The sequence below is a fragment of the Pezoporus occidentalis genome, unplaced genomic scaffold (genome assembly GCF_034315485.1).
Source record: "Pezoporus occidentalis ecotype Australia unplaced genomic scaffold, CSIRO_AGI_Poc_V1 ctg21, whole genome shotgun sequence".
Lineage (NCBI taxonomy): Eukaryota > Metazoa > Chordata > Aves > Psittaciformes > Psittacidae > Pezoporus > Pezoporus occidentalis.
In genome coordinates, this window is record NW_026913964.1 from 3,007,026 (window position 1) to 3,028,019 (window position 20,994).

Genomic DNA, 20,994 nt, shown 5'->3' on the forward strand with positions numbered 1-20,994 from the left:
ACTAGATTAAAATTCTACAGAAGACAAGCTTTGAGCCTGAAACAGCTTGACAATGTCCTTTCAGCTTGTTCATCAAATTAACTTTCTGTCACACATCAGACGAACAGCTTCCTTGGTTTCTTGCCTAATCTAACATATAACCCAAGCAATTCCCTTCTAAAGCACAATCAGAAGCAAAATCAAAAACAACTGTAATATTCCACTTCTTTCTAATAGCACATTCAGTTTGAAATTTTCATTTCTGCCTCTGTCTAAGAAAGATTACCCTTTTAGCAAACCATTTACAGTGATGGGACTCTGATTTCAGATAGGATTAAAACAACATACTACAAACCAAGGGTCTGAGTTGCTTACAGGACTAATAATGTGTTATAGGTCCTTTCACATCTAGGTCACTGGTTCAAATTCAGCTTTAGCTGGTGATGAGTGAAAAGGAAGAATGAGGTAAGAACCACCCATCATGAATCTGGCCTCTATTCCTGCCTCTGCAACTTTGTGCACTAGGGCTACCCACATAACTACTCTTTCCTGCAAATTCAATGGTTGTAAAATAGCAGTATTATGAATATCATACTAATCCTAGAAAACGAACTGATTTAGGATTCTTAAAGTACCCAAGATGGTCAGAAGATTGAAGTATTGCTGCTTTCAGGCTTTTCAATAGCCAAAATGAAATAAGTTAGGGGGGAACTTTCTCAGGACCAGTCAACACCTCGATATGTAAAAAGAAAAGCCCTGGCCACATCTGTATCTTGTGACAGCAAAATAAACATGGAAATCAAATGTTGAATGACTGAAATTCCACTTTTTCCCCACAGGTAAACAGCATGGCTTAAAATTGAAGCAAACTGGAGAACCAAAGCAGCCATATTATGGATAAGAAAGACAGGAGAAAACCATATAGTGGGGAGATGCACTATCCTCTCCCATTACACAACACCACATCTAAATACTCTGCCAATGTTAGTTGACAGAAGAGGAAAGGCAGAGAAGGAAAGAAGTTTCTCACCCCTGCATCCCTTGATAAAATTTGAATTACCAAAGGAGCCTGCACTGCTGCTGTCTGTACTGGTCTTGTTCTGAGGCTACACAAAGGTTTCCAATTCAACAAGTGTCATGCTGGCACATTTTACTACTTCAGACCCTTAATTAAAAACAAGTAATGAGAGAAACAAAAAACCCAAACACACACAAAAAGCACCAACACATTTTAACTCATTCTTGGGTTAAAAGGTGATAACTAATGGTAGTAGAGAGTTCAGACACAACACGATTGCTTCACTAATAAGCAGTAACTCCTACAAAAATCATAATTCTATTTCTTTCATAGTCCTGATTTCAGAATACTATTGAGCTAGGGCTCATACACAGCACTGAGAATCTTTCTTACTTGCAGGAAAATTCAGAAAGATTAGAACTATTCTGTACTTTTTCTACTTTTCAAGTATTTTAACCACAACGGAAAAAATAGAGTATTACTGAGAGCACAATTTGTTATTACTTCCACTTCAGAGTCAGCTATGCCTTTCTTTTCAGAGGTGGCTCATACAGAGCAATTTTAAAAACCAAAGAAAAGCACAAGTACTGTGATCAAGAGCATTTAATGAGACAATGTGCCATATCTTCATGCCAAGAAGGAAATAATAAAGATGAAAAATTATGCTGTCCTCTTCCAAATCTAGTTACCAAATTTCAATTCTTTCTGACAGAGGTAGGGAGTGATTTTCAAGCAATAAACTTCTGAGATATTTGGGCAAGGGATGGAGCCAAAAAAAGCCACAAGCACAATTCCAACATGATTTAATGGGCCTGCTTTGCTCAAGCTCCTCTTGACAAAATTACGAAGTAAACACATCAATCAGTGTTAAGGCATTACACTTATGTGCTGCTCTTCAACATTCTGTTTAATCTACCATCAACCTCTTTCTTATGTTCATTGAAATGAATTGCAGAAATAATGTCAAGTTTTTTAACCACTGCTTAGTTGATGATTTTGCCACCAAGCTCTTCCTGTGTTAACTGTCTGTGATCAGCCAGAGCAAAGATCGGCTGACCAGAAGCATGTGAAAGTGCAACAAGAAAGAGAGGAAATACTCATATTATAGGAAGTAGGAAGTCTTCATGCTATTATCATGCCTTTGCAGGAAAGACGAGTATTGCTTTACATCAGACATTTGGGTCTATACATGAACTGAACTCTAAATAGCAAATTTCTCTGCATATGTCCCTGGCTGAGGGTACTCTGATCATTCTTTTCAACCTGGGAAAGCTCAGATTATTATATTACTTTGCAAAACTTCATTCAGAATTATCATTGTTTGTTAGCACATTAAGTCCTTTCTATAACCCCAAAATGTGTGCTTCCCTCTAATTCTGTGCAGAAAAAGGAAACATGAAGATGTAAAGTACTATATAGCATCACACAAACCCTCATGTTACATTCACACAACATTGTGTGTGTGCCTTCAGTTTGAGGCACTGTATTTAAAACCAGACAAGCATAATGCAAGGGACAGAACTATTTGCTGTCCTTCATTTGTGACCTGTTTCTCCCTGGAATCACTCATAATCATTAGATAACATCAAATTTGTAGCCTAGCCTGTGTTATAACTCTAGCAGCAGCTTCAGAAGACAGAAAATATGAAAGTACAATGCTGAGAAACATTATAAAACCAACATGGCTGGAAAATTCATTCCCAGCCCTTAGAAAATGTAAGATCTTTTAGTTAGTACACTTACTTTCTTTTTATTTATAAATGGATTTTCAGAGAAACTGAAAAATAATTTTGTTCCCAGACATCACCAGAACACTGCAAGTAACAATGTGGATTTGTGTCAGTGTAGAGTTTCAGTTCTGATAGAAGGGATCTCTTACCTTCAGACAGGGACAAATCATCAGCTGGAGACACCAGGTCTGCCTGGATCACAAGGCCATTGCTCAACGATGTGGTAATCTGATTCGTCAAGATAACCTGCAAACAGACAGGGAGAGGGGGAAGGGAAATGAGTTTTATAGCTATAGAGGGTAGAGAGCAGCCTAGGCGAGAACTAGGATCCTCCAGGCACAGCATCCAGGCAACTCTCTACTCTGACCTTCAGCAACTTTCAGCACTCAGAAAGCCCTTAACTATGTGCAGAAACTGAAAGAGATAATTGCAAGGAGTGCAGGAAAAGGGATATAAAAACAAAATACTTGCCTAAAATGAAACTACTGTTTGGAAGAGCTTCATTCTTCAATGAACAATTTGACACTCCCTTACAAAAAGCATTATTTTCTTCATAGGCAAATAGGAAATCTACTTTCCTAGTAATTTCTACACAACTTATCCATTTCCTTCCTTTGGCTGAAACACAGTGCCATGGATAAAAGTGCTGCAGGGATACATCCCCACTGAGCTGAAGCACAAGAGCTCTAAATTTCACAGGGCTATCTCTACACAAGATTCTACAGTGTTTTTCAGGATCTCAATATTCTGATAAATGACAGGCTGTGGCACCCACTCTGACAGCATAAGCAGTGGTTTTACTTGCAAAAGATGAACAGTTTATTACACCTTTGAACATGTACTTATTTCTAGTAACAGAAACCATTAAAGCAAACACAGTGAAGACCACAGAAAGAGCAGCAGAGGTATAAATGCAATTATCTTCTAATGCTTTGGCTCTCTAAGCAGCTGCGATTACAATTGGTCACCATTTTGCAGACTGACAAAAACATTGTGGGGCTTTTTTTTTCCTTAGAAGAACCAAAATTATCCTTCTGCTCATACTAAGAACAGACTCCACTCCAAACAAACTCCCTCTGAAATTAATGGCCTGTCCTCAGCTCTGTTTGACACGGGAGGCAGGAAGAAAGGAATCCTACACAGTACTCTGTGGATGTGGACTCATGATGCTATGGGAATAAATGAACAGTTTGCCATTGCTAAAATGAAGATGAATTTCTCTGCTCTTTACTCCACTGCTCCTCTCTCCCTCTGATCATGAATTCCTCCTGCTTTCTAACACTTTCAGTAGTACAGCATGACATACTCTCCCTTTTGTTTTTCAAGATCTCACATAAGCTGTATCAGATCAGAGTTGTAACCACAGTGGCAGTGCCGTGGAGCATTGCATCTTCTTCAGGCAACATGATTTGAGCTACCAACAATGTGGTGGAGTCTGCAACCTTTAGTAAGACCACAACTTTTCACCCCTGCTCATATCATCCCACCCAACTCTGTGCTTGTAAACAGGCACAGTGGTGCCTGAGAGCTTTACAGACTGTCTCAACAGGACTAAACTGAAAAGTCTGTAAGCCAAATCTTCAACTATTCAACGAGAGTTTGAGACCTTCAGAGCTCCATAGTGACGTGCCTCGTGCTCTTCGATTAATGACTGCAAGCTCTGGACAATCTTCTGCTGACTATCACCACCGTGCGCAGCTTAACCAAAGGGTGTATCTTTTGGGACCAGGCATTTATGACCACTGCAGTGAATACAGACGTGGTAGATAACAGCCATGTTTGGTCTTACACCTAGGCCAAGACTCTTAAAGTACAACTGGTGATACTGACAACACACATGAAACACATCACACAGAGCTGCTGCGTGCATCTATGCACACCCAAAAGTAGACAGGAAAGCGCATGGCACACCCAGCCCCTTGCAGGCACTGATGGCTGTCCTGTTGATCAGATTACAAGGTAAAATGGTTTAAATTACTAACAAAGAAGGGGGAAAAAAAGTCACTTTTTCCTTTCTTCTTGCCAAGGCACTTATCTTCCGTTTTTGAGCGGGTTTATCCTTGTGATAGGATGAACATCACAACTGGTTCAAAGCAAATGAAAGGAGTAGGTAGCCGACAGTAAGGAGGGATAAGGAATGGGATGTGAGAATTTTCCTTCTCAACACCGTTTTCACTTCTTTTTCACTGTGTCACAAAACCCACAGCCTTGCTTATCCACAGAGGCTACTCTGGCAACCCATCTTAAGATACACCAACAATATGGTACAACACTGAAGATTTACCTCAATCTGATACTAGAAGATGTGATGAAATAGAAAATGCTAACAAACTTAAACACACACACGTTCTAGTGAGGTATGAAGTTTTCATTGGCACACTTTTGCAATGATCATCTTATTCACAAATGTCAAAAGCCATGTAAGCAATTCAGTCATCCCAGACCTGTGCCAAGATAATCTTTGTACCATGCCATCACATATTTTATTATTTATGCACCCACAACATTTTAAAGAAAAGCTACTGTGCTCAAGGATCTTTTTTTTAAAGAAAAAAAGAGACCTAAGCACACCACATTTCATATTGCTCTCCTTTTCAAAGGAAACTAACTTCAAAGCCTTCAAAAATCAAAAGAAAAAATAACAAGAATAATGCAAGTGCATTTTAAAAATATCTGTCAGATTTTTTGGCTCCCTTTGCAGTCAGGAACTCCACAGCACTGTTAGCTGTAGGACTGAAAGTCTTCACCATTTGTGTTTAACCCAAGCTACTTAGATTTCAATTTCTGATGTGTCCTTCAATTACTATTCAACACTGACAATACCCTTGACACCTTGTTACACTGTTTAAAAAAATTGTCTTCCCTCTGGCTTGCTCTGAGGATGGGAATTGAGTGTATTCTTATTCCATGACTTCACTGATAGTTAAACGTTTGCTTAAATAAATGTTTAAATACTATCTTTCTGAAGCACATTTCCTCTGAGATGAAGCCATATGCATGTACAGAATGCTTACTTTGGAATTAACTGAAAATTATTCTTCCTTTCTGCAAGCCTGCAGAGCCAACACAGAGATTCAGTTCTCCCATAAGTATAAGCCAAGAGGCTATTAGCTAAGCGCTAAATTTGGCTTCAGAATTCCTGTCACACTTCAGCAGGCTTGCTTACTGCAGAATTCTTCCATCGGGTACAGGTACCATGATCAAAAACCAATATCCATCTTTGCACAACTACCCTAATACAGTTTGAACTTCACTCTGCAGGTGTGCAGAGTACTTCAGCTCTCACTGCCTCAAACAAGCTACAGGTCACTAACAAGAGGAAGAAATCTGGCCCTTACCCAGATCCACTTACAAAGAAAAATATTAAGGCACTTGGATTTAGGGAAGTCCTCTGATTACATACATCTATCTTCAAAAATTCAATGACATGCCCTTACTAGGAAGTGCTACGTTTTCATTTATTTTTCCCAGAGTAAAACTTTGGTCATGAATGCTTTGGCAGTGAATGATGCCTTTCAAACAAGGCCCTAAGTTTTCGGGAGTCTCCAATCCTACAGACATTCAACTTGAAGCCCCGAATGTTGATACCACGCGATCCCAGTGTCACATCTAAAGAATGTAGTAACATTTCCCCTGAAAGACATGCTTACACTCCATTCTGCTACCCTTTGAAATGGCTCAACATATTCAGAGAGCTGAAAATAGGTGTTCTGAGGGAACAGTTAAGCCTGAGTGGGATATGGAAAGAATATACAGACAGACAAAGGAGATCTGGAGTAAAACAGCTGTGTGACTTTCTGATGAGTAATCACATTGGTGGATGGGCAGAATCAGCTGAGTCTCACACATTGCTTCATATGTGTGTGCACAGAGTATAATGCCAGTTCTGATTTTAATGATTCCATATCTTACAGATCACTAACAAGAAGGTTTGAGTACCTCACTTTGTCTGTTGGTGCCACAGTTGAAAGAAACCACTTCTCACCACTAAACAGTGCCTGGGAACAGGCTGGGGTCACAAGTCCAAGCAGGCTTGCTAGAAAGAGTGCCTTGCACTGAATTAGCAATAGCACTTCCTCAACTTTTCATTGGAGATCTGCCATTAACATGCAGATCAGATTTACCCTGTTTAGTACAGGAGACCTGCCAAGTCCTCAGTCTAAGTAGGTAAGGAAAAGTTGCCTCTGTTGTGATTCCTTCTAACAGATACTGGACATCATTACCAGCCAAGCATAGTTTCCGCTTAAGAGATTCAATACCAGTCATGAATTTATTACCTTCCAGCAGAACACTCAACAGTGAGAGTATTGCTAAGTGATATTTTAATGTTATCATATTGAAATACATAGTATTTTAAGTACACTGTATTTTATAAAATACCCAGTATTTTAAGAGGAACTTTCATTTCCAACACAAACTAAGAGAACAAAATATTTTCATTGCCAGAGGTACTTTCATTACTGCCAAGGCACTAAAACTCACGAAAAACTTTACCTCCACACACAACTGTGTCCTGACATGTGCAACAGGTAGGGAGGTTGTGCAATTGCCTTCTGTTTCTACTTTCTGATGAACAGAAAGGGCTTCTTCAGCCAGTGACTGTGCACAAGTGGAAAACAGCCTCCACTGGTAAAAGAGGAGGGGAAAGAAAAGACAAAAAGGTCAGCTAGACAGCTCAGTAACACTGGAAACTTGCCTCACACAGTCTCCTATGGAGTTCAATGAACCACTGCTTTTAACCTTTCAGTCTATTCACTTGCAACTGGTTAAGCTAGCTATTTAACAAGTGAAAATTTACAGTCCTCAGCCTTCCAATTCTGACAGAACTACAAATACTGTAGAAATTCACTCAGATTCAAATCTGAAAATAATTTCTGGGAAAAAGCCTAGTACTTAAAATACCATACAGTTTACTGACCACACAATTTCCCAGTCTTATAAAGATTTTTACTTCAGCATAGCAACCTAAGATTGTAAAATAACAACCCCTTGGTACCATTAAAAATGTTACGACAGAATCCTCCTCCTTACAGTTACAAAACCTGGAGATAAACACAAGGAGACAGTGGGAACACATTTTCAAGTGGAAAAGAAAAAAAACAGAAAAGAAAAAAAAAAGAAAAAAAAAGGAAATGAGAAGGAACTTCTCAAGGAAAACAGCATGCATGTTCTAGACAGGCTTTTACTTCTTCTAAGATTAATCCAGAAGTCAACGCTGTTTATACTCTCTTGAAATCTTTACATGTTCTGAAAATAGAATCTTCTTCCACTGATGTGAGTTCAGCAGATGCCAGTTTTCTGGAAGCACATTCTAAAAGTAAAAATACTTATTTAAGGTTCCTAAAGTCCCAGCGCTGCCATTTGTTGGGAATAGCAGAGTTCCTGTGTATGCTGAAAGCCCCTGTAGGTCCTGGGAGAGGGTTGGCCTAAGAACTGAAATATGACTCCTTTACACAGGAGAATAAGCAAACTATTTTTTTGTTTGGTTATTTATACAGTACAGTTTTTCAAGCACTCCTCCTGCCCTTCCTAGGACCACACAAACTACTAAATCTGACTCTGCCATCCTTGTAAATCCAGTTGAGTAAATAAGTCATTTTCTGTAAACTTGTGGTCTCAGCCTCCTTGTTAGTTTATTGCAAAATTAAAGGGAGCTCAGCACAAAACTATCAATCAGTAACCAGCAAAGGTATGAGGTCTTCTGGAATGCACCAGGAGGCAAAAAAACCCCACTCAACTCATGAAATGACTGTTTGTTAAAAGAATGGAGCAGAATCCCCTATTTTGCACGCATCACTATGTAGGTAAACTCTTATTAAAGGCTTCCTATTGGGCTGGGAAAGCAAGCACAAGGACACTTACAATAACCCTAAATTACTCTGCCCTTATTAGCCCATGTGTTTTGTGGTTTTCACTGTACTCAAGCAGTGTCACCAGAGAGCACGAAGTACAAGTGACAATCAGGGGGGCTGGAATGCTGACTCAGCACGCTGGAGGAGGAGGAAAAAAAGTTTTACTGATCCCCAGGCTTTCTTGATTCGGGTCCCTGAGAAGGCACCTCTCCTTTTCCCTGAGGCACAGAGCTTTTAAAGAGGCATCCAAGCGGCCAGTAATGGGTCAAAACAATGGTGACTATTGTTGAGGCACTAGCAAAATGAAAGTGCACCAAGCAAGACCACAAAGCCAGATGGGGCAGGCAGCAATCCTGAAAACAGAAAAAGAGAACAGTGAGAAAACTAGGGTGAAGCAGCATGCTTCAAACAGCTGTGAGAACTGCAGCCTTCTCCTTGGAAACTTGTTACAGCTCCTTGAGACTGGCATCAGTTTGCTCAAGAAAGAACCCAAAATCACTACCATCTGTCATAGAAACAGGGTATTTGCGATCTTCACCTAAGCTACGCACTGAATTAATTTTTTCTTCAACTCCTGTTTCTTCATGGGGACTTCCTTCAGCATCAGTTGCCGTTTACCACAAAAGTTGACCTCAGCAGGCCTTGCACCTCATGTTCACAGGGAAGAAAACTTCCTTAAAAACTGAGCATTTTTAGTGAAGTCAGGGAGTTGCAGACAGAAAAAGGGTAAGTCTGAACTGTAATACTGAGAGCTCCTAAACAAAACAACAGTTTCAAAGAGAGAGTTTCAAGTGCCCTCTGCTACCAGGCACTCAAAGCTGGCTACTGCAGCAATGCTCTGCAGGGGCTCACCTCACAGGAGTGAGGCTTTCTCCAGTGAAAAACCCCTGCACAATCAAGATTTTTCTGGGCACCAGGACCAAACCAAACATATTTATGTCACAACTATTACCATGACAGAATACTAAATATACACACACACATCGTCATTCTTAGAAAATGTAAACTATTTTGGCTCATACAACCCACGTAAGATGAGAAAACTCCACAGTTTATCATCTCAAATGCAAGCAAATCACGACGCCACTCAGTACTCGTCCCAGGAGGTGCCCTGCGCTCCCAACCTGAGCAGTATCTCGGTTTTCTGCAGGGAAGAATGAAAATCATATCAAGGACTCTACAGAGCCCAGCCATCACAAGCAGAAAGCCTTATAAGAAACCTTATAAGAAATTAAATTCCCTTGTTCAAATTCAAACACCACTTCTGGTGTTTAATCAAGGCCTAACGAAGAAAGATACTCAAGAATTGTCATTTTACACGTTGCATTAAAATGGCTGAAGCTAATGAAGAAAACATGAAGCTCCTTCACTGTAGGTGTAAGCGATAGACAAGTGCCCACATTTAACAACTGCATCTAATCCAAATTACTTGAAAGAAAAAGTACCTGTTACAGCCATCTTGCTTCTGCATGACAGAGGCGTAGGCTGTTCGGTTACGCTCATGTTAGAGGGAAGTAGATGACACACAAACGCATAGCAGCTACCCTGACTGAAGGCAAAGAAGAGACCCAGTGCCAGGAGCTGTCAGAATTCACATCTCAACCAATGTCACCAGAATTTGGTACAATTCCCTGAATAACATGTTTACACACAAACCACTGGAAACCTATTGAGAAACACTTCCTAATCCTATAAGAAATCTAGCAACAAGCATTGGCCTTGCCTCAGAGGAATTTCAGCAGTACCTATTTTCATCACATCCAGAAAAGAAAAAGGAGGGGGTGGGGGTGCAATTAAACAGGCTAACAGCACAGAAACAGGAATGCAGTAACTTTCTGGAGGGCACACAAGCACCATTTAAAAGATTTAAAAGAGAGCTGTTGCTCAGGATACATTGCTGCTAGCTGCAACCTTATTAGAGCTCCTAGGACAGGACTTCCAGCTCCTGCTTTGCCACAGTATCTCTACACAAGCTTCTCCTCTTTCCTCCCTCAGTCAGGCAATTCATGGCAGCAGAGGTCATTTTATAGTCACTGGATTTACTGGGTATAAAAAGGAGTCGAAAGAAACCACAGAATCTTTCAGAGACTGACTATTTACATCCAGTTTATTCTACTTTGCATAGGAAAAGTACAAAGTTATGCAATTCTATTCCATAAGCCTTCTGGAGAAGTAAAGCATCTATTCACATCTCTGCCAACTGCTTAAACATAATCACAATGAATTAATAGAACTTTCACCAGAAGGAAAAAAACAAAACAAAACAAAACAAAAGCACGCTGTTCTCAGGCAGCTACACGTCTTCAAATTGAAATAGCTACCACCCAGCAATAGCCTGAGGTCTTTAGCCTTTCCTCCTCTGTGAACAAGGAACTCAGCCAACACAAACGTAGCCTTCAAAATCCATGCTGCAGCTCCCTTGTGCTGTGCTGCTCGGCAAGAAAGGTTTGTGTGCCTGGAAGGCCTTTGCATCCAGCAGCCTGCACAGACCTGTTCTGCAGTGACGTGGGTAAGACAGCTCCCCAGAGGGATTGCCACTCGCCTTCGTACCCTGCCAGTTGCTCGGAGCACTGGGTTAGTTTCCAGCAGACCTTCCCTCTCCTCCACCCTCCCCTCCAGCCTCTACATAATGATGGCTTCTTGAATTGAGCTTACTCCTGTGTGTGGCTAGCAATGTTCCACAGTAAGAGACTGGTTTGACGCTGGCTGAGCCAACACGGAGTACCTCACAGGAAATCACTGTGATCCACACACAACTTTTGCAGCCAAAACCTGCTGTATTCTCAAAGTGGCAAACACCACTGTTTAAAAAGAAGTCTTCTGATGAATGCAAAATTGTCTTGTAAAAGAATAAATAAAGTAAAATTATGAATTCACAGTTCACTCTCAGCAACAGGGCTTTTAGTTGGTTTAATTTGTTTGGTTTTGAAGATGGGGAAGAAACTGGGTTATCTGGAACCTCAGCAAAGTAGTACAGAACTTCAGTTCTGCTCCAGCATGCTCCAGGCTCAGAGGAGAGCTGAGTACATCTCCTACTCTTTAACAGGATTACAAGGAAGTCAAAATTTATGCTTAGCTTTTTCTCAACGAAAACCTACTTTAGTTTATTGGTACTCATTAACTTCTGTCAGCAGATCAAAAAGCAGACTGAAGGCTTCTTCCTTTCACTTGCCAAGTTCAGAGCTTCTGCCATGCACCTAACCTGCCTTGTATAAACATTTCAAATTCTGTGACATTAAATCTCACTACCTTCTGATGGAATGAATGTATTATTACACCTACTGTAGAGACAGATGCTAAGACACCAAGAAAACTGAATAAAGGTACCACAAATCTTTACTACCACTCCTAAACCCTGACACAAGGAACAGGCTGGGAGGGCTGAGCACTCTAGGATACCTCAGAACAATCTAATATCTATGCAACAAATTCAATATTTATAATTCTTTCTATACTTGGTGTTTATTATATTTAGTTTTTCTACACCTGTCTAGATTTTTTTATTTTTTTTCCTAGCAACTAAATAGGAATATGAACTAAACCAATGAAATACTCCTAACAAAGGCCTGTTCAAAGCTCATGGACTATTTCAACCTGATAATTAGCATACCAGCATTTTTATTTCATTTTGATGTTTTGACAAGCCAATCAGAAAAACTGTTTATAGTAATATACACATGCAAGTCTGGAGAGGTATAGCATATAAGGCACAACTCAATCTCAGTATTGTTAACTCCATTAATTCTTCAGATTCCTTCCAATTAATTCCTTTAAGCCTTCAAGGCAGCAGGTCACAGGAGACTTGCTGGGCCTTGGATGCAAACTGGAACAGCTCAATGGGCTACTGTAATTTACAGCTTTGCTGAACAGTTTTTAAAACACTCTCCTAGTTCCACCTTATCCCACATCATGACCCCATGCCAACATTTTTAGAGGGAGGGCAGTGTTAGTTCAGACTGCTCTTCAGTGCCTCGTGGAAGCAGCAGAAAGCAGTTTTAGGATGTGCTAGAAATCGCATCAACGCTTCAGTGTTCAGTTCCTCTGCAAACCATATTTCCTTGCCTGCCCTGCAGCACTGGAGCCTTTCTGTTTACTTTTTAGGCAGCAAGAGAGGACTACGGGAATATTTGCTCCCCCTTGTCTATTCATTTAACCTCTACAGGAGGGTAACTACTAACACCACCACCAGACGGCATCACATGGCTTATGCTGTTTTATACGCAACATGCTCTATCAGCATCATAAAAGTGGAGCAAATAATTTCTAGCCTACAGTGATGACAGAGATCACAGCAAGCTTTACACAATGCTTGTTGGAGAAATTTTCTTTTTTTGCTATGCTATGGTAGCTGCTGATTTTCACTGCATGCCATTTCAGACATGGACAGGATTTTTATATTTACCTATAATGGCTATCCTTAGATAATCATGTACCTGAGTTCCAGTGTATGTAACAGTCAGTAGATTTTTAGCACAGGGTAATAGGAACTTTGGACTCCATCCTCCAGTTTGCCCAAGGCAATTTAACAGGTCTGTAGAGTAGCAGGGGAGTGACTGATATTGCACAGAAGGCTGGACAATCAAACCAATATATAGATAATTTTTACAAAATGAGGAGAAGGCTATTGAGAAAGCAGGAACAAACTAGGCACTGACAGCATTATTCAGTGGAACTAAGGCCCATTTAAAGAACACCATGCCTCTGGTGATTTCAAAGTATTCTCATGAACAAAATTCAGTTATCATCCTCTATAGCTGCAATGGCTATAAAAATAGAGTAGAAATCATCCCACAAAACAAACAGCCAGCTGCGGAAACAAACAGCCTCTCAAGTCACCATCAGTTTTACCTTCCTGTAACCCAGGCCTCAGATGATGCATAGAATTATAGAATAGTTAGGGTTGGAAAGGACCTTAAGATCATCTAGTTCCAACCCCCCTGCCATGGGCAGGGACAACTCACACTAAACCATATCACCCAAGGCCTTGTCCAACCTGGCCTTGAACACTGCCAGGGATGGAGCATTCACAGCTTCCCTGGGCAACCCATTCCAGTGCCTCACCACCCTAATAGGAAAGAATTTCCTTCTTATATCCAAGCTGAAGTTCCCCTGTTTAAGTTTGAACCTGTTACCCCTTGTCCTATCACTACAGTCCCTAATGAAGAGTCCATCCCCAGCATCCCTGTAGGGCCCCTTCAGATACTGGAAGGCTGCTATGAGGTCTCCACGCAGCCTTCTCTTCTCCAGGCTGAACAGCCCCAACTTTCTCAGCCTGTCTTCATACAGGAGGTGCTCCAGGCCCCTGATCATCCTCATGGCCCTTCTCTGGACTTGTTCCAACAGTTCCGTGTCCTTTTTATGTTGAGGACACCAGAACTGCACGCAATACTCCAGGTGAGGTCTCACAAGAGCATATTAGAGGGGCAGGATCACCTCCTTCGACCTGCTGGTCACGCTCCTTTTGATGCAGCCCAGAATACGGCTGGCTTTCTGGGCTGTGAGCACACACTGAAGCCGGCTCATGTTCATTTTCTCATCGACCAACACCCCCAAGTCTTTCTCTGCAGGGCTGCTCTGAATCTCTTCTCTGCCCAACCTGTAGCTGTGCCTGGGATTGCTCCGACCCAGGTGTAGGACCTTGCACTTGGCATGGTTAAACTTCATGAGGTTGGCATCAGCCCACCTCACAAGCGTGTCGAGGTCCCTCTGGATGGCATTCCTTCCCTCCAGCCTATCAACCGAACCACACAGTTTGGTGTCATCGGCAAACTTCCTGAGGGCGCACTCAATTCCACTGTCCATGTCAGCAGCAAAGATGTTGAACAAGACCGGTCCCAACACCGATCCCTGAGGGACACCACTCGTTACTGGTCTCCAGCCGGACATTGAGCCATTGACCACAACTCTTTGTGTGCGGCCATCCAGCCAGGTCTTTATCCACCGAGTGGTCCATCCATCAAATTGATGTCTCTCCAATTTAGAGACAAGGATGTCATGTGGGACAGCGTCGAATGCTTTGCACAAGTCCAGGTAGATGACATCAACTGCTCTACCCCTGTCCATCAGTTCCGTAGCCCCATCATAGAAGACCACCAAATTGGTCAGGCAGGATTTCCCCTTAGTGAAGCCATGCTGGCTGTCACCAAGCACCTTGTTGTTTATCATGTGCCTTAGCATGCCTTCCAGGAGAATCTGCTCCAAGATTTTGCCAGGCACAGAGGTGAGACTGACTGGTCTGTAATTCCCTGGGTCATCCATTTTCCCCTTCTTGAAAATGGGGGTTATATTTCCCTGAAATATATTTTCCATGAAAGAAGTGGGAAGAAACAGCTGTGAATTATATGTACTACATCCTATAGCTATGCATTCAGATTATATTTCAGACATTTTCATATACTGCATTTGCACCCTTTTAAGTCTAACCTGCAATTTAGCCAACAATCTATTTCTACCAGAAATATTTATATTTCAAAATCATCAGTAGCTTCAGCCTTCCTTAAAATGCATTTTTTTTTCCTATAATGCAAAGGAAAATTGCTTGGGTGTATTTTGTCTGTCTCCTAAACCTGCAAAGTTAAATGGTAAGAGCTTTAAACTTGAACATCTTTCAGCTTCTACTGTTCAATACATGTTTATAAACTAAGATATTCTGAAGGAATTTTTCCTTAAAAAAACACCACAAACCCACAAAACAGAACAGAAAACCAAAACACCACATAAAAACAACCCCCAAAAAAGCAATCTACAAAATGCAGGATTAAGCCTTGCTGCTCAGTAGTTAGATTATCCTAAGTGTTTCTTCCACAAAAGCACTGTACAAAATTTGTCAGTCCATGTGTAAGTCCACCGTAAAACAGAAAAAGACCCCTACATGTATGTTCATGATTGTTTTCCAAACATGTCTGATCTGATTTTACCCAGAAGAAAGAAGAGTGCTGGTGACATAAATCAGCCAAGTTTCTTCTCTTGAACATTTTTTTTGAAAAAAAAATAAATAATATTGTGGCTCAAGATATCCTGGAATTTCAGTGGCATTGTCTCAGCCTCTGTATCCTATTTCTTATAATCCTTTCACTAGGAAATAAAGTTAGTCAGTATTTCCCCAATAAATTTGGCATTTATGTCACATTTTAAAATGACAAATTTCTATTTGCCTACCTAACTTGCTTAAATTGGAGCATACTTTCCTTGGATATATGAATCATTAGAACCTCTTTGAAAGCTAGGACTCAAGATGGAAAATGAACTTGGAAAAATGCAAGGAGTCATTTTTGCGCTGAGACCACAGCATGACACATCCTCCTTTGGCTTTGCCTAATACAGAAAAATAGTATTTGAGATTGTCAAAACAAAATCATGGACCCATGAAAATATATTCTAACTAATTTCTCACCTCTTGGTTAGAAAGGTCAAGGTCACCGCTGAAATATGTGCACAAGGCAGCATTGTAGAAGCATGTTATCTCTTTTGTGTTGCAGGGAGAATTAGTCCAGGAGGGTTGTTTTGGCAAACCCTTTTCCATTACTAAAATAAATCAAACTAATAGGCTGATAGCAGTGAGATCCCTGCAAAAGCAAATAAATTCAAACCGAAAGGTTTAAAATCTGGTACCAATTTGTTTGGGAAGTTGATGATCACTAATAGTTCCACCGGTTCCACCGGAAATGACATTGGGTCTGCCAGCATCACTGATCTTGGTTTATGCAAATATATATATTAAAATAAATAAGAAGTAATAGTTATTTAGGTACACCATTCTACTACAACTTTTACTAGAACTACAGAAATGTTGAGAATTGATGTCAGGTGAATAAAAACAGCCTGTGGCATATTTCAGTGATTTTAAACTTGAGGAAAACCTTGTGAATGGTAAAAGAATTCAGATATTTCACAATTAGAAAGCATCTGCTCTTAAAGAATTAAATTTAACAGAGCTAAATAATTTTTGCACTACAGTCACATTAACCCAAGTGAACAGAGTTGAGTCAAATATTGGTATTTGCTGCACATCCTAAAAACCACATAGGCAAGAGAAAGAAACAGTTCATGTCTTCTGAACAATCAACTGAAATTTTGTAGCAGCTCTAGATTAATTGTTCACTGCAGCTAGCATTTTTTTACATCATCTCCTACACTTGCTATTAAAATTCACGGGATCATGCATTTTCCTTGGAGTTTATCATAGCTGTTTCATCCAAAATCTTTCTCGAGAAACCACAACCAAGTCTCCACTGTGGAGTTCAGTATTAAATTGCAAAGATAGTAATGTTAGGAATTAATCTAATTAATTTAATTTAGAGAAAAAATGAAGAGGAGCAGATTATGCTTTAGTCAAGAGGAGATATGTTCTAGTAAACTTCCTGCAGGGCCATGGTAAGAGTAGCTACTTCCAGTGAGGAGTGAGATACATGGTCAAACAAATGGGAAACCAGGTATAGTTCAGAAAAATGCTTCCATATAGGACTGAGGTGTGTGAGCAAACATTATGAGAAATCAGGAGCGAAAAAGCAGTAAGCTGGTTCCGGTAATGGTGGAAAATGCATCTTCAGATCTAGGTATGGGGCAAGAGGATAGGAGCTGTTGGATACTACATGCCAGGATTGATGTGCTGCAGGTAGAAGAGTGGCCCAGAAGACTTCCTTGGGGAAGTATAGGATGCAATTGCAAGATTCCTCTAACAAAGAAAAGAAATCAGAGCCAGATGCTTGGACTTCAAAGCAAGGTGCAGTAGCAGAGCAGAGTGTGTGACAGATTCAAGATAATTGCCCAGTTATATCTGGGCAAGATGCAAGATATTGTCCAGTTATATCTGAGCAATATGAGTAAAACCTCATATTTAGACAGATGCTAATTTGCAAAATGCCCTGTGCGGTGTGGAGATGTATAGCTTCTGCAGGCAGAATGGCAGTTATGACATATACCCCTTTGGTTATGTTGTCTGATTCCTGCAATCATCAAATCATATATCAACTAGAAACATGTTTTCAGCAGCAGTGCTATTAACTCAATAAAATTCTTTTGCCATTGGCTACTCCTTCAGTCTAATTAAGGATAGCTGACGGGGGGCTTGTTTTACAGTAAGTTCCTCCTTGAAAATGGTACTCTTTTTTTTATTATTCTTATAATCCTCATCTGCTGTACCACACCCTAAAATTCCATGTATGAAATAAATATCATGTAATGGATGGCTTATACTTCAGCTGCCTGTTAGGCTTGTCTCCTCCTCCTCCTCCAGAACATTAGATAGCCACTTCAGTGTAGAAAGCAGCCTGAGAAGCCAAGTTCCGATTTTAAATTTTATTACTATCACTCAGTTTTTATTCCAGGCTGAGCAAGATTTAATGAAGGTCTGGTTTTATTGACCCTAAAGGAGTTACACCAAAATGAAACATGATTATGGACTTATCTCTTTCCACCTTCAACCTTTTGTCCCTAAATACATTTGCAGAGAAACACCCAGCTCAGAGCTTTCCTTTTACCATTAACTATTCACCTCAATTCATTCTCAAGAGAGAACAGGAGGGAGCAGAAGTCCAGACTCACGTGTTCTAATCCTGGTTCTGACACTAAGTAGCTGCTACTACTTACTGGTAAAATAAATTCTTTGTTCCCTTTTTCCAAAGCAGGCATAACGCCTACCCCTAGGAGTGTTGTCGGATTCAGTATTTTGCTTTCTGAATGCTTTGAACTCATTGAATTAAGAGCATTAAAACCACCAAGTGTTCTCAGAGTCTTCCACAGTACAGCTAGGCAATGTCTAGATACAACTTAACAGTAGTAGTTGACCACTATTCATTCTATGTATGGGCTTGTAGGTGTTGCAGAAAAACTCTTACAGTTTCCCTGTAGAAAACCCATGGCCTTTTTCTTTTCTTTTTGCATTTTTTTTTAAACTCCTTCCCTTTTGCCTGAGTGGGTAATGGACTGACAGCATCACTGGTTAGCACAAGTTTGGGAAGAGTACATCTGAAAAATTACTCACGGCTCAAGTTTTGCTATGTTGTAGAACATTCTGTAAAGTATTAGCACTGTATTTAAACCACAAGGAAATACACGGTTAAATGCCACTTTATTATTTAAATATGAGCTGGGACTTTGTCCTTATGAACACCTTTTGGTCTCTGGAGCTTACTGAAGGTGGTTTAAAGAGCTATTTTATAGAGCAGGGAGTGTTGAATAGTTCCAGAGCAGTGAAGAGAACAAAATAACGGCAATGCAGCATAGCTTTACATCAGGCCTCTACCAATTTATTTTCTGAACTGGATAACTCAGTTTTTCTTGTGTTAGTAAAAGGCTATTAACATATTCTTCAGGGTGATACAAGACCAACAGATACAGACTTCAAACTACTATTAAAATACGAAGCTCAATGAGGAGCTGGATACACTGGTGTAAGCAGCATGAAAAAATATTCCATGCTTCTGCAGAAGCACAGGAAAAGAGACACACAGACCAAACATAAGGGCAGGTGAGCACTGAAATAAGAAACTCCCTCTCAGATGTAAAACCTGGCCTTTTCACCAGGCTGGAGGAAACATCAGAGATTACCCAGATTTCAGTCCAAGCACCATCTCAACAGTTCTTTTGGCTTCAGAGCAAGAAAGGAATGGTTACTGAGGGAAAATGTGACCTGCAATGGCTTCACCGATAGCTAAGCATGCACTGCAGCACTGCACTTCAAAAGAGAAAGAGGAAGAGGCAGGAGTAACTACAGAGAAAGTACGATTTACAAATAATGAAGAATACAAAACTTCCTGTAGGAACGCAAACCACCAGAATACCAGCAGCAAATACAAGTGGGCATGTACAGAACATGGCAGTCCATAGATAGTACTAAACCACAAGCTTTTATGAAGCATATTTCTGACATTCTGTAGGGACGGCACCAGATTCAGGTCATAAAAAGATAATCTAGATATAGATAGTTGCCAATTCCACCTTGCTGGCAGGCAGCATTACTTTTTTGCAGACCAGAAGACCAGACAGAAATTTTAGGCAAATGAGCAATGCCAAGCAATGTCCATTCTTCTTCTTAGAACTCGTGGCACTTTGAGGATATAAAGAAAGGGTTAAAGATTGTATAGAACTATATCCTTATTTGCTTTCTGGTTTGTGCCATAAGTATTCAAATTCTCTCCAGCCTTGGAGATTAAAATTTCTTAAGCTATGACAACGCTGAAATGACTACGGTAACAAGAGTGCATGAAAAACCTCAGACAAGCACTACTGTCGTTGAAATGAAACTTTGAGAACTTGTAACACGAAGTAGGAAAAAGTTATCTAATGATGATGGGTCTGTTTGCACTACAAATCCAATTACCAAGAAATCTAGCCATGACACAGTTAAATTTTGAAGCCTGTGACCATAATTACATATATACACACATATACACACAGTATGTTCAGGCTCAGTGCTCTCTGCCCCAGATCTGGATCATGTCAGAGGGCTTGTCCAGGCACGCTACTTCAGATCATTCACTTCTCACCTCCTCTGTCCCAGGGTCAAGCCAGAATTCAAAAAACCTGCCTTGCAGTATGACAGTTTAGGCTGGATAAGGGCAGTACAACTCAGCTCCATGCTAGCACAACTGCTCCTTCCATCTTCCCCCTCAAACCTGAAGCATGACATTCAGACACAGGCAGAAGTATGCAACAGAGTTATGTTTGTCCATTAGTGGAAATGTTTTGCTAACCCTGTCACTTGGCCTTCCTGGACAGCTGCTTTCTTTGCCTGCATCTAAAACTGGCAGTGCAAAGTACTAACTGAAGCAGGAATTACCTTCAGACTGAATAAGTACTAAATAATATCCTTCTATCTTTCAGTAATGAAAGATAGTATGTTATTTACTAGTATGTTGTTATTGCATGAACTCCCCATGCTATGCTTACAGAACAGTTCATATTTCCATAATAAAATCCATTTTCTATAGGTTTATAACTCAGTTTACATTTCATAAGGCTGCTGCCTGGCATATGAATTTCAGTTCAAGTCCTACTGTGCTCAAGGAAGTTGTGAATGCTCCATCCATGGCAGTGTTCAAGGCCAGGTTGAACAGAGCCTTGGGTGAGATGATTTAGTGGGAGGTGTCCCTGCCCGTGGCAGGGGGTTTGGAACTAGATGATCTTAAGGTCCTTTCCAACCCTAATCATTCTATGATTCTAATGCAGGATGGTAATAATTAAATGTAATCTATATATTCATACAAGCAGTTATTCAAGTCATATATACAGATCCGAGACACAAAACACACACAAACATACACATAACAGCTTCTCCAAACAAAAAAGAAAAAATGAAGACAATGAAAAAGTGCCCTTGTATGCTATTTTTTGGAAGATGCTCTCAAAACACTACAGGCAGATCCTGAATCTCAAGGATAGACAGGAATTATTCCTATTCTATTATGCATTTTAC

The 20,994-nt window shown here is 40.4% G+C and overlaps 1 protein-coding gene and 1 long non-coding RNA gene across 9 annotated transcripts in view; one reads left to right on the forward strand and one right to left on the reverse strand.

The window, feature by feature from the left end:
* RAD51B (RAD51 paralog B) overlaps positions 1-20,994 on the reverse strand; it is a 455,666-nt gene that overhangs the window by 243,147 nt on the left and 191,525 nt on the right. For all 8 annotated transcript variants that reach the window (XR_009964928.1, XM_062619224.1, XM_062619219.1 and 5 more), the window contains exon 8: positions 2,877-2,973. Coding sequence is in view for 7 of the 8 variants with exons in the window: in XM_062619224.1 (XP_062475208.1) it covers positions 2,877-2,973 (97 nt within the window). In the remaining variant the exon portion in view is untranslated. The remainder of the gene's footprint in view (positions 1-2,876; positions 2,974-20,994) is intronic.
* LOC134163952 (uncharacterized) overlaps positions 1-20,994 on the forward strand; it is a 392,100-nt gene that overhangs the window by 148,365 nt on the left and 222,741 nt on the right. The gene's annotated exons all lie outside the window — the stretch shown is intronic.